At 46.8% G+C, this 17,543-nt stretch overlaps 1 protein-coding gene across 2 annotated transcripts in view; it reads right to left on the reverse strand.

Annotated features, from left to right (window-relative positions):
- VAV2 (vav guanine nucleotide exchange factor 2) overlaps positions 1–17,403 on the reverse strand; it is a 154,232-nt gene extending 136,829 nt beyond the window's left edge. The window contains exon 1 of one of the 2 annotated variants that reach the window (XM_060270532.1): positions 16,759–17,403. In XM_060270532.1, the coding sequence (XP_060126515.1) occupies positions 16,759–16,962 (204 nt within the window). In that variant the 5' untranslated portion in view covers positions 16,963–17,403. The remainder of the gene's footprint in view (positions 1–16,758) is intronic. The other variant, XM_035113127.2, reaches the window with a different exon arrangement.
- Positions 17,404–17,543: the final 140 nt, after the last annotated feature.

Consider the following 17,543-nt stretch of genomic DNA (forward strand, 5'->3'; position numbering starts at 1 on the left):
ATCTCTATGTGGGACAAGAAGCTACAGTTAGAACTGGATATGGAACAACTGATTGGTTCAAAATTGGGAAAGGAGTACGACAAGGTTGTATATTGTCTCCCTGCTTATTTAACTTATATGCAGAATTCATCATGCGAAAGGCTGGACTAGATGAATCCCAAGCAGGAATTAAGATTGCCGGAAGAAATATCAACAACCTCAGATATGCAGATTGTGCATTGTGCAACCTCAGATATGCAGAAAGTGAGGAGGAATTAAAGAACCTTTTAATGAGGGTGAAAGAGGAGAGCGCAAAATATGGTCTGAAGCTCAACATCAAAAAAACCAAGATCATGGCCACTGGTCCCATCACCTCCTGGCAAATAGAAGGGGAAGAAATGGAGGCAGTGAGAGATTTTACTTTCTTGGGCTCCTTGATCACTGCAGATGGTGACAGCAGTCACGAAATTAAAAGACGCCTGCTTCTTGGGAGAAAAGCAATGACAAACCTAGACAGCATCTTAAAAAGCAGAGACATCACCTTGCCGACAAAGGTCCGTATAGTTAAAGCTATGGTTTTCCCAGTAGTGATGTATGGAAGTGAGAGCTGGACCATAAAGAAGGCTGATCGCCGAAGAATTGATGCTTTTGAATTATGGTGCTGGAGGAGACTCTTGAGAGTCCCATGGACTGCTAGAAGATCAAACCTATCCATTCTTAAGGAAATCAGCCCTGAGTGCTCCCTGGAAGGACAGATCGTGAAGCTGAGGCTCCAATACTTTGGCCACCTCATGAGAAGAGAAGAATCCTTGGAAAAGACCCTGATGTTGGGAAAGATGGAGGGCACTAGGAGAAGGGGACGACAGAGGACAAGATGGTTGGACAGTGTTCTCGAAGCTACGAACATGAGTTTGACCAAACTGCGGGAGGCAGTGCAAGACAGGAGTGCCTTGCGTGCTATGGTCCATGGGGTCACGAAGAGTCGGACACGACTAAACGACTAAACAACAACAACATCTCACTCATGATAGAATCACCAGAGGGTTTTTTTGGGGTGGGGTTGGAGAAGGGGCTTTGTAAGGTTGCCTAGTCCAACCTAGGACCAGTGAGGGTTGTGGGCAAAATAGAGAGGACCGGAGGGTGGTTTAGGCCCTGGGGCTGGAGGCTCCTGTGTGAAGAGTTATCAACCCAATGAAGTCAATACTTCCACTTGCATAACAAGAACAAATATAACCCAAAATTCCATAATATTCAAAGCCAGCAGGTTATATCAATTGCTAGCCCTACACATAGAACCACAGAATCATAGAATTGGAAGGGAACCCAACGGTCATCTAGTCCAACCCCCTGCAACGCAGGAATCACAGCTAAATAAACCTTGGCAGGCAGCCATCCTACCTCTGGTTAAAAACCTCCAATGAAGGAGAGTCCACCACCTCCTGGTGGAGACTGTTCCACTATCAAGCAGCTCTTACTGTCAGAAATTTCTTCCTAATGTTTCATCAGAATCTCCTTTTTTGTAACTTGAATCCGTTGATTCATGTCCTAGCCTCCAGAGCACAAGAAAACAATCTTGTTTCATCTTCTATGTAGCAGCCCTTTATATATTTGAAGGCGGCTATGATATCCTCTTTTCCAGACTAAACACACCAACTTCCCTCAACTATTCCTCATAAGACTTTGTTTCCAGAGCCTCTGATCACATTGGTTACACTCCTCTTCCTCTGATTCTATGGCCATGTTCCAGCTAATCAATATTCTTCATCAGTTGTGGCACCCAAACGGGACACAGTATTCCAGATGTGGTTTTCCCAAGGCAAATTATGAGGTACTCTTACTTTCCTTGATCAGCACACTATACTTTTTATGATGCAGCCTAGAAAAGCATTCACTTTTTTGCTGCTGCATCACACTGTTGACTCATGTTAAGCTTGCTATATACAAAGACCTCATGAGTCTTTTTGCATGTACCACTGGCAAGTCAAGTGTTCCCCATCTCATCTTTGTGCAGTTGGTTATTCCTGCCTAAGGGTAGAACCTGGCATTTGTCCCTATTGAAATTCATTTTGTTAGTTTGAGCCCAGTTCTCCAATCTGTTAGGGCCATCTTGAATTCCAGTTCTGTCTTCTGTGACATTAGCTACCCCTCCCAGTTTGGTGTCATCTGCAAATTAGAAGAGAATCCCCTAAATTCCTTCACCCAAGTTGTTTTATAAAGAGGTTGAACAATGGGCCCAGGACAGAACCCTGCAGCACCCCACTTGTTACTTTTTCCCAGGATGACGAGGAACCATTAATAAGCATTCTTTGGGTTTGGTAAATCAACCAACTACAAATCCACCTAATAATTACCTTGCAATTCTTATTACCTAATAATTACCTTGTAATTACCAGCTAACATTTTACCAGCTTCTCCACAAGAATATCATGGGGGACTTTGTCAAAAGCCTTACTAATATCAATATACAGTATGTCCACAGCATTCCCCTGATCCACCAAGCTTGTAACTATCAAAAAAAGGAATGTGATTCATCTGGCATAACTTGTTATTGAAAAACGCATGCTGGGTCTCTTCTAAGTGCTCACAAACCAACAGCTTAATTATCTGTTCTAGGACCTTTCCTGTTATCAACATCAGGCTGAACTTGGTTTTCTTTTTTCCCTTTCTGAAGATGGGGACATTTGCCCACCTCTAGTCTACTGGGATCTCACCTGTTCTCCAAAGAATTCTCAAAGATTATGGACAGGGACTCCAAGATTACATCCACCAGCTCCTTTAAAACCCTTGGGTGCAGCTCATATGGCCCTGGAGATCTGAATTCATTTAAAAGTGGGTGTTCCCTTACCACCTCTTTTCCTATCTTGGGCTTCAGTGCTTTCCTTACATCATTGATTATGTTATCACCAGGTTGGGCATTGCAAAGTAGGTGTTGAGCAATTCTGCCTTCTCTCTGTCACCCAAGAGCATTTCTCTGTCTTCTCCATGCAAAGAACCCACCACTTGCTTGTTCTTCCTCTTGCTTCAAACATAGCTGAAGAAACCGTTTTTATTCATTTTAACCTCTCTTGCAAGGCTGAACTCATTCTGAGCCTTAGCCTGCCTGACATTCGCCCTGCATCTGTTGGGTACTCATTGTGCATACTACTCATTTCTGCTGTCCCCTTTCATTCATTTCTTATACAGGGTGAGTCTTTGAAAAGAATCCCCGTGGAACATGTGTACTCTGTATCCACGGGGCCTCTTTTAAAGGACTCACCCTGTACATGTCCTCCTTAAACCTCAGTTCATCTTTAAGCTCCTTATACAGCCATACCTGTTCTGCATTTGGGCCTTCAATTTTTCACCTTCAAGAAACTCCCATCCATCTTGGACTCCCTTCTCTCAAGAGTAAAGCAACTGAACATAATGGGCATGGCTAACATATCCATTCATTTCAGTGGGTCTATTCTGACTAGAACTTAGCTGGACACAAACGCTTGTTTTGTTTTACACAATGATCACGATAATTGATTGTCTCCAACTAAGTCCAACTAAGAGTAGACCCACTGAGTGGTACCAATCCATTTCAACAGTTCTACTCTGAGTAAGATCAACTTTGGATGCTACCCAATAATGATTATTTTATTTAACAGCGTTTATATACCACTTATATATAAGTGGCGCTGTGGGTTAAACCACAGAGTCTAGGGCTTGCCAATCAGAATGTCGGCGGTTTGAATCCCCGCGACGGGGTGAGCTCCCGTTGCTCGGTCCCAGCTCCTGCCAACTTAGCAGTTCAAAAGCACGTCAAAGTGCAAGTAGATAAATAGGTACCGCTACAGCAGGAAGGTAAACGGCGTTTCCGTGTGCTGCTCTGGTTCGCCAGAAGCGGTTTTGTCATGCTGGCCACATGACTTGGAAGCTGTACGCAGGCTCCCTCGGCCAATAATGCAAGATGAGCGCCGCAACCCCAGAGTCAGTCACGACTGGACCTAATGATCAAACTTTCAAGACGTTTACAAAAAAAATTAAAATATTCAACAAAAGACTGTTTATAAGCATGTCAATTTTAATTATCCTTTGAATGTTCTTGTATACAACAGACTGAAAGGAAACGTGTTTTAATATCACCTTCTACACTGGGATAAGCTTGTTTAAGCAAAACTGGTGATCAAAATATGATCATCATCCACCTCACCATTCACAGATCCTACAAACCCAAGTCCAGCTCAAAGAGGGTCAAGATCTCTTGGCTTCTGCCTCAAGAATATCACCTCATTTTATTTTCCAGTGTGTCAGGCGCGCACACACACACACGAGAGAGCAACTTTATACTTCCTGTTGTGCATTTTGGCCAGGGATGACAATTCAGATCCCAGCAAAATGTTCACAAGTGGACCAAGAGAGAGAAAGTCATTGTCTGCAGCGAGCAAAAGTATGCCACCAGTCCACCATCCCAGAGTAACTCTCACTCAACAAAGCCCATTGAACAGTTTTTGCTGATTTGCTTTTCATTATTATTACTGCATTATTAAGAAGACAGCTTCCTTAAAAAATAAATAAAACATACACACAAAAACAGCTTTCTGGTCTTATTTAAAATAAGAAATAAGTTTCTAGAACCTAAGAATATGAAGATGGGCAGTGCTTGCTGTAACATCAGATGGGTAACATTGCCCAGACCCTTTTAGGTTCATCTTTGTAATAATCATAAGGGCTAGAATTTCTCTTTCTCTCTTACTAGGAGGCTGCCACACCTGCTCACTCTGCTCACTAACCTTGCCTACCCTTTCCCCACACCTGACCAACTACCCCCTCCCTTTACACCTCCACCCACCTTGCCTATTACCCCAAGCCCGTCCCTCTTTTAAAGGAGTGGGGAGGCACTCCACCAGTGGCTTGCTTCACAGCACCTCCCCTCTCCATTAAACCACTCATCTGGGCCGGCCTGCCGTTTGCCATGCTGCAGTTCACGCATCTGCCTATAGGTGGTCATGTAAACTACAGCATGTAAAAACACCTTTCGTTTCTATGTACTGTACAGTATATAGGAAGAAAGCAGTACAGTATCTCTCTATCGCAAACTCCCTGCACAATGCCAAGATTCTGCATTGATGAGAAATTGCAGGATTTGGGAAATCTGCGCTCTTATTTTTGTTTGCAGAGCATAGAAAGAAAGAAAAAAACCTCTAGAACAATTTAAGAAAGGCTAGCTCAGGGAGCAAACTGGTTTCCCAAGTCAATTGTAGTAAGCAGAGCAGAGGGAAGAGGGGGAAGGATAATGAACAGACGGGTGCCTTGCGGACTAGCAATTAAGCTAAGAGATCCAAGAATCCATGAACCAGAGAGATGATGAAGCGGTCGGTGCCAGCCATAAGGCCTTGCTAATTACTGTAGCCAAACATCCTCTCTTTCTCCCAACCCAACACTCCTCATAATCTTACTGATTATAGCTTTGCTTAAAATAGTTCATCCACTATTTAATTTCTCTATTTCCAGAATGTTTAACCCACTCATCATTAAAATGACCCTAAGGCGGGGTGCACTATTTTAAAAATGAATAAATACAACATAACCAATTTAGTATTATATAGTAACAAAAGAAGCTGCCTTATACTGAGTCAGACTCAATCGTCCTTCTATCTCAATAATGCCTATACAAGCATTTCTCAACCTTGGGTTCCCCAAATGTTGTTGGACTACAACTCCCACCATCCTTGACCACTGGTCTTGCTAGCTAGGGATGATGGGAGTTGTAGTGCAACAACATATTCGGGACCAAAGGTTGAGAAAGGGTGGTGTACGCTGACTGGCAGCAGCTCTGAGATGCCATTAGGAACTGAATGTGGGATCGTCCACACACAAAGCAGTTACCCTACCCCTGAGCTATTGCCCTCTCTTTAAAAATACCAAAAATCCTCTTTAAAAATAAAGTAAGATTCTAGTGCTCATGGTTGTGAATAAAGGACTAAATTAAATTGGAACAAAGGAAGGAGGCTTACACTTTGTCAGATTCTAGTCCTTTTCGTTCTGAATTAAATAGGCACTAGGTGACTGTCTTATACTGAAGCAGTCTCATATTGAGTCAGACCACCCGTAAATCTAGCTCAGTATTGTCTACGCTGACTGGTAATGGATCTCCAGGGATTCAGGCAGGGAGTCTCTCCCAGCCCAACCTGGAGATGCCAGGGGCTGAATACAGGACTTTCTGCAAGCAAGGCAGATGCTTTACTACTAAGCTAATGGTCCTTCCTCTACAAATTCTAATTCTCATCATTCAGAATTGAATATGAATTATGAGGCTCTTTAGTACCAGGCCAGGCCACTGTTTCATCTAGCTCAGTAACCTCTACAAAACATTCTTCACATCCCTAAAAATGTAGCTTTGTTTAACTGTTCAGAATAGCACGTTCATCCCCTGTAAGACTACCAGGGACGGATTTCAGATATCATCCCCCCCCCCTAAATTCACAGAATGCTTAGCTTGTTCCAAACAGGAGTGAAAAATGTGCATGGCACTTGAGTTATGGAGCTTCCATTCACAGCTTTCCATGACTTGCAAGCTTATCTGCTTGAAGATATTTTGAAGTGGTTGGTTCTTCCAGAATTGTGGGGGACGCACGCACACACCCAAAGTTAGGATGCAGCCTTATACTGATTCAGGCCATTTGGTCCATGTAGCTCAATACATGGTAGTGGTTCTCAACCAAGTTTCAGTAGAAATTTCACATCCCTGCCAGGAAATGCCAGGGATTGAACCTGGGATGTTCTGCATGCAAAGTAGATGATCTACCCACTGAGCTAATGGTCACATGACATCAGAGGAAGGACAGGCAAAGCCATTGCTTCAAGCCCTCCCGAATTCAAGGCACAACTGCAAAACAGCGTCCTTTGAATTCAGTGCTGCTTGAGTTTGGCAGCTCACCCTGTCGTGCTGCTTTCAGTAGGAATCAGGTGCACTTGGGTGCTCCCAAGCGCTCCAGCGTACATCAGGCCACTTCCAAAATCAGCCTGGGAGGGAAAGGTGCATAATTCAATATGAAGAAAACAGGAGCGCACTAAGGATGCTTTCAGTTCTTCATCTGGTCTGCTAAGTTCCAGATTGGATTATTGCAATGTGGGGCTGCCCTTGAAGACAACTCAGAAACTTCAGTTGGTCCAAACTGCAGCAGCCAGGCTGGGTTTCCATTTAGATCTCATATAGCCCCTGTTTTAAAACAGCTGCACTAGTTGCCAGTTCATTTCTAGGCCCAATTCAAAGTGCTCACATTGGCATTTAAAATCTTAAATGACTCCAGCTCCAAACATCTGAAAGGCCGCCTCCTTCTCAGGTGCTGAGATCAGCAGAGGGGCCCACTTCATGATTCCTCTGCCCTTGGAGGCTTGTGGAGTGAGGGTGGCTCAGAGTCTTTTCTGTGGTGGCTTCTAAGCAGTGGAACTCCCTCCCCACATAACGTGCCTGGCACCTTCATTGCACAGCTTCCGGATAATGCTGAAGATGCACCTCATTATCCTAGACTTTTTATACATGAGGTGTATGTTTCTAGGACTTACCTTATTTTTTATGATTTTAAGCTGTTTAAAACTGTTTTTAATAATGTGGAGCTTGAACCCACAACCTTGTGATTAACGGTGGAGATGTCAGCAAAGAGCACAATGCCATTTCTCAACTGAAAGCTCCTGTCTATCAACGGCAGCAAAAAAAGGGGGGGTTCAAAATTACACTCGGGAAACTGTTGGGGTCTTTCAGACGTGCTCAACAATGCTACTAGCTTTGCTATTTGCCTATTGGCAGGGAGGGATTTAAGTTTCCCAACAGAATCGGCTGCAACAAGGCAACACAAATCTGCTCGTGCGGTAATTAACGCCACAATCTGTTTATGACCTTTTGAATAAGCCATTCTTTTTGACAGCCAAAGCTGCTAAACGCATTAGCAAATATAATTTAAAAGTGGAGGGGGAGGGAGGGATGGGGAGGGCAGAAGAGAAGCTGGGATTAACTCTCTCATTGTTAAAAATTATTCAGGCAAGGAAGAATACATATCAAAAGGAATAACTGTGTTTGCTCGCATTCATTGGGGGGGGGTTCATTCTTTCACCTGCAGATTCATGTTGGACTACAGTTCAGTGGTAGAGCATTGCTTGGCATGCAGAAGGTCCCAGGTCCACATCACTGGGATCTCTAGGTAGGGCTGGGAAAGACTCTGCCTGAAACACTGGAGACCCCCTGCCAGTCAGTGAAGAGAGTTACAATTGCACTTGGGTCCTGCTTATGGGCATGCCACAATGGGCACCTGGTTTGCCACTGTGAGAACAGGGTGCTGGACTTGATGGGCCATGGCCCTGCTACAGTAGGGTCCTCTCTTATGAATGAAATAAATAAATAACTGGCAATGGGGGGAGAAGTGAGTCTGGGGTCAGGCTGTTTGATGAGGCTGTTTCTCCTCACCCTTAATGCATTTATAGCACCAGGTTGGTGTGCGGTGCTGAATTCTAGGCAGCCCCTGCTTCTCCGCTGGAGTGGGAGGCTGAGAGCATTGTTGCTTAGCTAATAAATCTCAGCTGTTTAGGCTGCTTGTCTTGGGAAACTTTTACAGCAGGGCTTAATTTTTATTGCTGGTGTTGCAAGTGGAACAGCTCCCAGGATCGCAAAAAACAAAACAAAAAAAACCACCTAACTCTCCCTTCCTTCCGGTGGACCTTTTCCCTGCATCAGCAACAAACCTAATCAGAGTCATGCTGAAGACAGATTGTCACTTTTCCAGAGAGAGAGTGCGTGGATCAAAGAAAGTTTGGAAGGTTGGTGCCCATAGTGCCCGCAGGGGCGTCTTAGTCCTAGAGGCTATTGGCGCAAGGTGCAAGTTCTGGGGGGCACCTCAGCCATGCCATGCCGCGCCCAGAGCCTCCTGCCTGCCTGAGGAGCCACCTCAAGCCCCGCCGGCAGCACCGCCCTCGCCTGCCGGTTCTGGGGCTGCGGGCGCCATTGTGGGGAAGCACGCCACGAGCCTCCTGTTGGCGCGGCAGCCCACAGCTGGGAGCACCCCCACCCATTGGGACGCCCCCTCCGTCTGCCTGCTGTGCCTGGCCCTGCCCGGCGGAGTGCGAGTCCAGCATCGCCGGCGTCGGTCCTGCCCACGGCAGGCAAGAAGCAGAAGGCGCACCATGGCGGTGGGGGGGGAGCGAGGTGGGCTGCAGAGGGGCCCGAGGGCGAGGTGCTGCCCGCCTGGACGGAAATGTGGGGGGTGGGGGCACCTGAGGGATCCCTGCACCACGGTGCCAGATAGCCTTAAGACACCCCTGAGTGCCTGCACTCATTCTCTTTGAACAAGGTAGGCAGGGTCTGAAGGAGCACCACACCAGAGCTTCTCATCATATTTCTCCAAAGTTTGCATCTGCTGCAAATGAGACATCTGTTTTACTGCTTCATTCTTGAGGTACTCTTCAAATTTGTGGGGCTTGCAGTTTATCTTGTCAATGAACTACCTCCAGTTTCAGAGGAGATATACCTCTGAATAGAAGTTGCTGGGAATCACAGAGCTGTAGAGCTGGAAGGGTCCTGGGATCATCTAGTCCAACCCCCAATGCAAGGAAGAAGTGGGGAGGGTTATTGCAAAACTAAGGGTGCTGGATTAGAAGGGCCACTGCTGTAACCCAGCTGGGTTCTTCTGATGCTCTCATATTGTATTTTGCAACAGACGCTTCCCCCCAATTGTCCTGAATCATTCAACCACGGACTTGGCTCTTTTAAGAGCAGAAACTGTCAGCATTTCCAAAACACTGCTGCTGATTTGCATGAAATCAGGCCTGTGGCTTCCCACTCAGCCTTTGCTTCTCCATCTGTAAAATGAATATAATAGGTGGTGCTGGTTTAGTCTCAACCATAGGGTCACATAAAAACATCAGAAGAGCCCCCACTGGATCATGGCATTGGCCCATCTAGTACAGCATCCTGTTCCCACAGTGGACAACCAGATGCCCCAATGGAAATCATCCACAACCAAGACTTGAGCACAACAGCAACACTCCACTTCAGTTCTCCACCGCCAGGTATTGAGTACAGTGGTGCCTCACTAGACGAATTTAATTCGTTCCACGGGTCTATTCTTATAACGAAAAATTTGTCTAGCGAATCCCATAGGAATGCATTGATTTTTTTTTTAAAAAAATTGCCCATAGGAACACATTAATTGAATTTCAATGCATTCCTATGGGAAACCACGATTCGCTAGACGAATTTTTCGTAAAACGAATTTGTCTAGCGAGGCAACCTCTGCTAGAAAAATCCTTTCTTTAAGCGAAAATTTTGTCTTACGGGGCGTTTGTTAAGCGAGGCACCACTGTAGTTGATTGCCCCTGGACATAGAGGCTCTGCTATCACAGTGAACCTCCATATGGCCCATCTAGCCCAGCCTCCTGTTCTCACAGTAGCCAACCAGATACCCATTATGGGAAGCCTGCAAGCAGTAAGTGCACAAACAACTGTCCCCCTCCTGCAGCTTTCAGCAACTGCCAGAATGCAATTAGAACAGGAAGAGGCCCGGCAAGATGCAAAAAGGAGTGGGATCAGTGGGGCAAGGGGTGCAAATCCCAGATGAAAGAGACAGAATATATGAAGCAGGATTAGATCTGAAACAGAAAGAGAAGGGAGAAGAGAAAAAAATGGCAAGAAGCTGAACCAAGTCAGGGCAGGTTGGGCTTTCAAGCCCTTCAATGGATTCTGTCAGGGGGTTGTTGTGGCTACTCTCGAGTAAAGACGCTCCAGTCCGCGCTGTCTTTAAGAGTTTTATTGTGCCTACTATTTACAGTGCAGAGATAGCAGAAAACATGACCACCTAGTCACTTTCAGAACCCAGCAATGGCTTCCGTCTGCTTCGGGGCCAGCATAAAAGTCTGGGCACCCCAAAATGCCGCCCCTTAGCCCTACGTGTGGGCATGCACCTCAATTCGGGCGCCAGAAGGAGAGGTCTCCCCTCTTGCTGGCTGGGGTGGCGCCTGGGCTCCAGCGTCTTGCTGAGCCCCTCATCCACTGTCCCTCGACCAGAGCGTAGCCAGGGCTCGGATGCCTCACTGAGCCCTCCCTCCATTCCCCTCCATTCCTCATTCCCTCCTCCTGACTCGCTGCTCGTACTATCGCTGGGCGAAGTGCTGGTCAGGATGACGGGGGGGGAGGCTCCCTGTAGAGAGTCCCCCTGACATATTCTATACTGAACCAGTGGTTAAGATGAAGCAGGAAATGATCTTCCATTTAGCAGCCAACTTTGGGACTTCAAAGCACAGCCAAACTGAGCAGTTTCCGATTTGTGCATGAAAGAGAATTCCTGGCAGAAAAATGGCCTTGTGGGCCAAATGGGGGAAAGCCTGCCAGGCCAGGTTTGACCTGCAGACCAGAGGACCCCCACAGGTGATCCCTTGGGTCTACACAGGAACAAGCATTCATTCAACCCAAATATGCAGAGATCTGGGGGGGGGGGTGCAGCTGGGGGCCAGTGGGAGTTGTCATCCAATGGCATCTGGGCAGGTCAAGTCTGGGGGTAGCCAATATAGATGACAGAACAGGTAATAAATACAATTTCCTCCCTGAAAATGCTGTGCAGTAATCCTAAAGAGCAAACTGACCCTTTGATTCTCTGCATGTGTATATTTTTTAAAAACGGCAGCCACAGAAAGAGCCATCTGTTATGGGGAAGAGACACAGAGAGGGGGGGGACCCACACTTCTGGTTAAACAAAATTTAAACAAGATGGAGGGATAATGTGTGTCTACTGCTAACATGCCATTATTTGCCAATTTCCATAAACACCCGCACACATAAAAAAGGGAATGCATGCACACACACACCAATTTTACCAGCTCTGGAATTTCAAAAACAAGCCACCCACCACTGAAACAGAGATAGTAAGCTCCATGAAGCACATACCTGGCTCTTGCACTTACTTTATTCTGGGAAAGCATTGTGGAGAGTGGAAGTGAAGTACTATAGTAATAATGAAGAAGCGAAGAAGACTGACCTTGATGTGCTGATGTGGGCTAAACAGGCTTGGAAAGGATGTGCCTGCTAATGCTTCCAGAAATACATACATGCATACATACATACATGGATCCTTGTAAAGAACAGAACAGTCATACTATGGGCTATCACCAGACAGGACCACAAGAAGACCTAAGGAGAGACATCTTTCATCGGAATGAAATATATGCAGTCTGTGACACAATCAGAAGACCTAACAAGAGCTGGAAGGTCTATCAGAGTCCCACATCCTCTTCTTAGAGTGGCCAACCAGGTGCCCCAATGAGAAGCCCACAAGCAGGACCTGAGAAGAACAGCAGCAACTCTCCCCACTTGTGATTCCCAGCATTCAGAGTCATTGACTGCCTCTCACAGTGGAAGGAGAACATAAAAGCCCTGCTGCTGGATGAGACCCATCTCGTCTGGCATCCTGTGACCAACACGGCGTCCCAATAGGAAATCCACAAGCAGGACCCAAAAACAACCACTCTCTCTCCCTTTCTCCCATTTCCAACATGCAATATTCAGAAGCATTGAGTACCTTCAGTTGTGGACACTGAGCATAGCCATCGTGGCTAGAAGCCATTGACAGGCATATTCTATTCATTCATTCATTCATTCATCCATTCCCTACCTTTTTTCCTGCTGGGACTCACTCAAAGCTGCTTGCATATAAAAATGAGAACTACTAAAGACATAGAAATATATATAAATTAAATGTTGTGAAAAGTAAAACTATGCACACATAATACAATAAAAAAAAACACAGCACAGCACCAGCCCTTTCATTAAAAGCATTCAGTTTTCAAAAGCCTGTTGGCACAAAGAAGTCTTCCCTGCCAGGCCTCTCGTCCTCCATGACTTTGTCCCTCTTTTAAAGCCTCCAAAGTTGGTGGTCATCACTGCCTCCTGAGTTGCATAGTTTTGCAGTGTTTTCCTTTATCTATTCTGAATCTTCCAGCATTCAGCTTCATATTTTCCAGGGCTGGGCACCATTTAGACCTCAGAGACAGAAAAACATAGAACTGAATAGTTGGAAGGGACCCAAAAGGTCATCAAGTCCAACCCCTAGCAGTGCAGGAATCACGGCTAAAGAATCCCTCACAGATGATTCTCTGACAGAAGGTGCAATCCTTACAACCCACAAGAGAGGAAGCAGTCAGACACCTTTTTTAAAAAATTAATAAACTGCTCTCCCCACTTCTGCCTCTGACCCTGACCATCACTGGCAAGCAGTCCCTGAAATGTTGTCCACGAGGGAAATGAGGATCTTGGCTCAAAAAAGCTCCCACCCCCTGCTTTGATTAATTTTTAAGTTTGCAGCACCAATCCAGAGGACAGAACAGCTTCCCTCCAGCTGAGCAAAGGTCCAGTGTTTATTTGCTTAAGGGATTTTATCCAAGGCAGTGCCCCGCTTTGTAAACTACGGTATCATAGATTGAATCATAGAACTGTGGAGTTGGAAGGGTCCCAAAGGGTCATCTAGTCCAGGCCCCTGCAATGCAGAAATCACATCTAAATAATCTAAACAGCTAAACAATGACGGCTGCGGTGCACTTCCCGGTTCTTTGATTCCCTAGGAACTGGTACTCAGGGGTAGGTAGGCTCTAGGCTGCTTTTGAAGCTGGAGGTAAAAGTAACAATAAAGGGAAGTAACACAATTCTGATACCCCACCCCCACCCTTTCCCTACATAAGCGCCTGGGGACTTCTGCTTCTGTGTATCTGAAGAAGTGTGCATGCACACGAAAGCTCAGACCAAAATAAAAACTTAGTTGGTCTTTAAGGTGCTGCTGGAAGGAATTTTTTTATTTTGTTTCGACAATTCTGCCACTTTGCAATAGATGCCTTGCCTAATCACCTGTGAGCTCCAACTCACCAGAGGTGACTAGCTTAATCGCAAGAATGCAAGGATATTCTGAAACCATGCCAAGCATCTGAAACAAACAAAGAAGCTAATCATAAACCCTGTTCTGTGGATTTTAAGTCAGGGATTCAACCTTCTGCAGTGGTTTGGGGCTGCAAGGAGGGAAGAGGGTGAACACAATGGGCAGCTGTGCTTTGGAGCTCTGCAGCTCGAATTCTTCAGTGGGAATTTGCGCACAAAGCAGTATCCAGGCAACACGGAGTCCCAACCCCTCCAGGAAAAAAAAAATACAAGATCAGCATCCCAAAAGAGACAAGACACTTTCTCTTAGTGGCAGAGACGTGAATGCAATGAGATAATGCTGTCCTAGTTTTAATATATTTCTTAAAAACAGGACGGTCTGTTTGCACACACAAAAATGCCTCAACGGTGTGGAGAAAACTCCTTCCAACTCAGCTGTTAATTTTTGGATCGTCAATTTCTAGTTGGGTCAATTTCAGTTTCCTACCTTTCCAGTCCTACGTCCGGTTCCTCCTCACAAAAATCCATCAGGAACTCTAGATTTTCACATTTAAAGCTCATCAAAGCACTCTATTGCCCTATTGGGGAACCTATGGCCCTCCAGCCTAACCTACCTCACAGGGTTGTTGTGGGGATTAAATGAGCCATGTACACTACCTTGCATTGCCTGGAGAAAAAGGTGGGATAGAAATGCAATTAATAATAAGAATGCTTAGAATAAGTTGGAGGGGCCCAGAATGTGCTGAGACACCCTGTTCTCTGACTGTATGTCTTTTGCATCTGCCTGTGGTTGGAAGATCTTGAGGTTGTAGCACTAAGTTTGATAACTGCCCACTCCTGAACTAGCACAGCATGTCAGAACCATGATGCCCTGGGTTCAAATCTCACCTCAGGTAGGCAAGCTCCACAGACACATCTCTCAAACACTACTCTCAGTCTTACCTCTTAACCAACCCCCCCCCCCCATTAAAAAATCTGCAAGTTATATTAGTTATGTTACAGATCCTATGGTAAGGGCTCATAAAACAGAGTGCTGATTTCCATAGAAATTCTATCATCAGTGTGTTAATCAAGCTTGTAAATATTTTTATCTGGAAACAAACTGTAGGTTAGCCCACAGATCAGTACAATCAGCACCAGGTTGTTTTTAAGTTTAAAAAAAAACAAACACAGAGCATCCAAGCTAAATAAAAGATCTGCCCCATGTACATAGGCCAGTCAATGGACTGAACAACTCTTACTAAACAGAATTTCAGAGTTTTGTAGGGGTTCTTTAAGGGCATCCAGTCCAGCCTTGTGCTTGATACAGGTATGGCATCCCCAACATATACTTTCTGGCTTGTGCTTGAAGACTTTAAAAAGGTAAAGGTAAAGACGCCTCTGACAGTTAAGTCCAGTCACGAACGACTCTGGAGTTGCAGCGCTCATCTCGCTTTACTGGCCAAGGGAGCCAACATTTGTTCGCGGACTTATGGTAAGGCAAAATGAGACCCTCCATCAAAATTCTGTCATCATTCAGAAGCCAGTCCCAATGACCAACCAAAATCTGCCCTCCTGTAACTTAAGTCCCATGGCACCTTGGGGCAGCAGAGAGCAAGCACCTTCCCCTGCTCTATGGGGCAGACTTTCAGGTATTGCAGGAGAGCAATAGTCGAGTAACAGATTGATTAGACTGGTGAAAGTTTGCATGCATATATATATATATATATATATATATTAAGAGGGACGCGGGTGACACTGTGGTCTAAACCACAGAGCCTAGGGCTTGCCGATCAGGTCAGCGATTTGAATCCCCACCATGGGGTGAGCTCCCGTTGCTCGGTCCCTGCTCCTGCCAACCTAGCAGTTTGAAAGCATGTCAAAGTGCAAGTAGATAAATAGGTACCGCACCGGCGGGAAGGTAAATGGCATTTCCGTGCACTGCTCTGGTTCGCCAGAAGCGGTTTAGTCATGACCTGGAAGCTGTATGCCAGCCCCCTTGGCCAATAAAGCGAGATGAGCGCCGCAACCCCAGAGTCATTCGCGACTGGACCTAATGGTCAGGGGCCCCTTTACCTGAGACAGAGAGAGAGAGAGAGCGCCCTTGTATCTTTAATACAAGTGCTTAAAAATAAGTTGTTTTCAAACAAAACGGCTGCCCAATTAATTGAAGTCACTTGAGTTGGCCATCAGATTTACTTACCTTTGCGTTTCCATTCACAAAGTTTCGTATAGCTTTGGGGTTCCTTGCCCCCGTTTCATAGTTCCCTTATTTATTGCTTTCTTACTCCAAGAACATAATACATTTTAAAGAGGGTGTTTACACCAAACAGACTCCTCAGATGTAAGGAGGCTGCACCCCACTTCACTCACCCATGGCTTCCTTCGCCCCCCCCCACAACTGTCTGCCTTTGGGGGGTAATGTCCACAGTGTAGCATTGGCTGAGTCAAACAGCACTCCTGCCTCACTCCCCCTCTCCCTGCTATCCTCCAGACTTTCTGGGGCTTTAACCAGGGGACATTTCAAAAACAAGTCATTTCAAGAAGAAGTTTCCCCAAGGGTGGGAACTAAGGCTTGCAGCAGTCAAGACACATAAATAGGATGAGCCCATAAAAAGGGTGTGGGTGGGTGTGTCAGCATTTGGGTTGCTTTCAATTAATTCCCTCTCAGAGCAAACCCCTTGACATCAATAGACATAAGTTAGTCATGTTCATTCATTGCAAGGGGTCTACTACGAGCGTAACTGAGACGCACAACCTTTTATTCCCAGCTACGAGACAGCCCTCTGAGGTGTGATTGCCACACCACACGAGTGCCCGGACAACTGCCCTCCACGTTGGGGATCTCCCACCTTTCTTCTCCCCACCCGTCGAGGGTCGAACCCTCCCGGCTCCCCAATCCCGAGGGAGTTTCCTCTTTCGCTCACCTGGGACATCTGGGGCCGGAAATTGATGTCTTTGAGGTCGATAGACCCCGGCGAGAGGTTGTGGAGCAGCTGGCAGAGGAGGACGCCGTCGCGGAGAGCTTGGGCCAGCTCAAAAACCACGGCCGAGGGCCAAACCACGCGGTGGTTGGCCGGCAGGACCTTGCAGTCGATCAGCCAGCGCCCGCACTGCCGCCACTCCTCCATGGCGCCGGGCAGAGAGAGCGCAAAAAAGAACCGCAGCGGCAGGCCCGCGAAGGAGAAGACGGGACAGTCGCTTCGTCTCCGCTATTCCCAGCGCCTTGGCCAGGACGCCGCCTTGGCCATGGGGCAGCGCCGCTCCAGGGAGCCGCCCCGGAGGGGCTTCAGAGCCGGGAGTCCGGCCAGGGTGCGCCTCCCGTGGCTCGCATGCTCCGCTCCGGCGCCTTGGGAATAAGGGCCAAGCCTTCGCGGCTCTCCGGGATGGCTGGCTGCCTCCTCCTCTGGGGCAGGAAACTGATCCGGCCGCCTTCCAACCTGGAACCGGGCAGCGTGTTCTTCTCCGGAATGGGGAGATCCAGGCTCCTCCGCTTCGCTTCCTTCCTTCGCCGTCCAGGGAACAAAGAGAGCTTCGCGGAGCGCACCTCTTGCCCTTGCCTCGCCTGCCTCTTTTGTGGAGAGGCGCTGCCCGGCTCTCGGCTCGCTACGGCCACGGCTCCTCCTACTCCTGCCGCCGGGGGAGGGCGCAGCAGAGACGGCGGGGCCAAGCGCGACTCCTCCTTCCTGTCTGCCTGCCTTCGCTGCCTCTC

The sequence above is a fragment of the Zootoca vivipara genome, chromosome Z (genome assembly GCF_963506605.1).
Source record: "Zootoca vivipara chromosome Z, rZooViv1.1, whole genome shotgun sequence".
NCBI classification, from domain to species: Eukaryota; Metazoa; Chordata; class Lepidosauria; order Squamata; family Lacertidae; genus Zootoca; species Zootoca vivipara.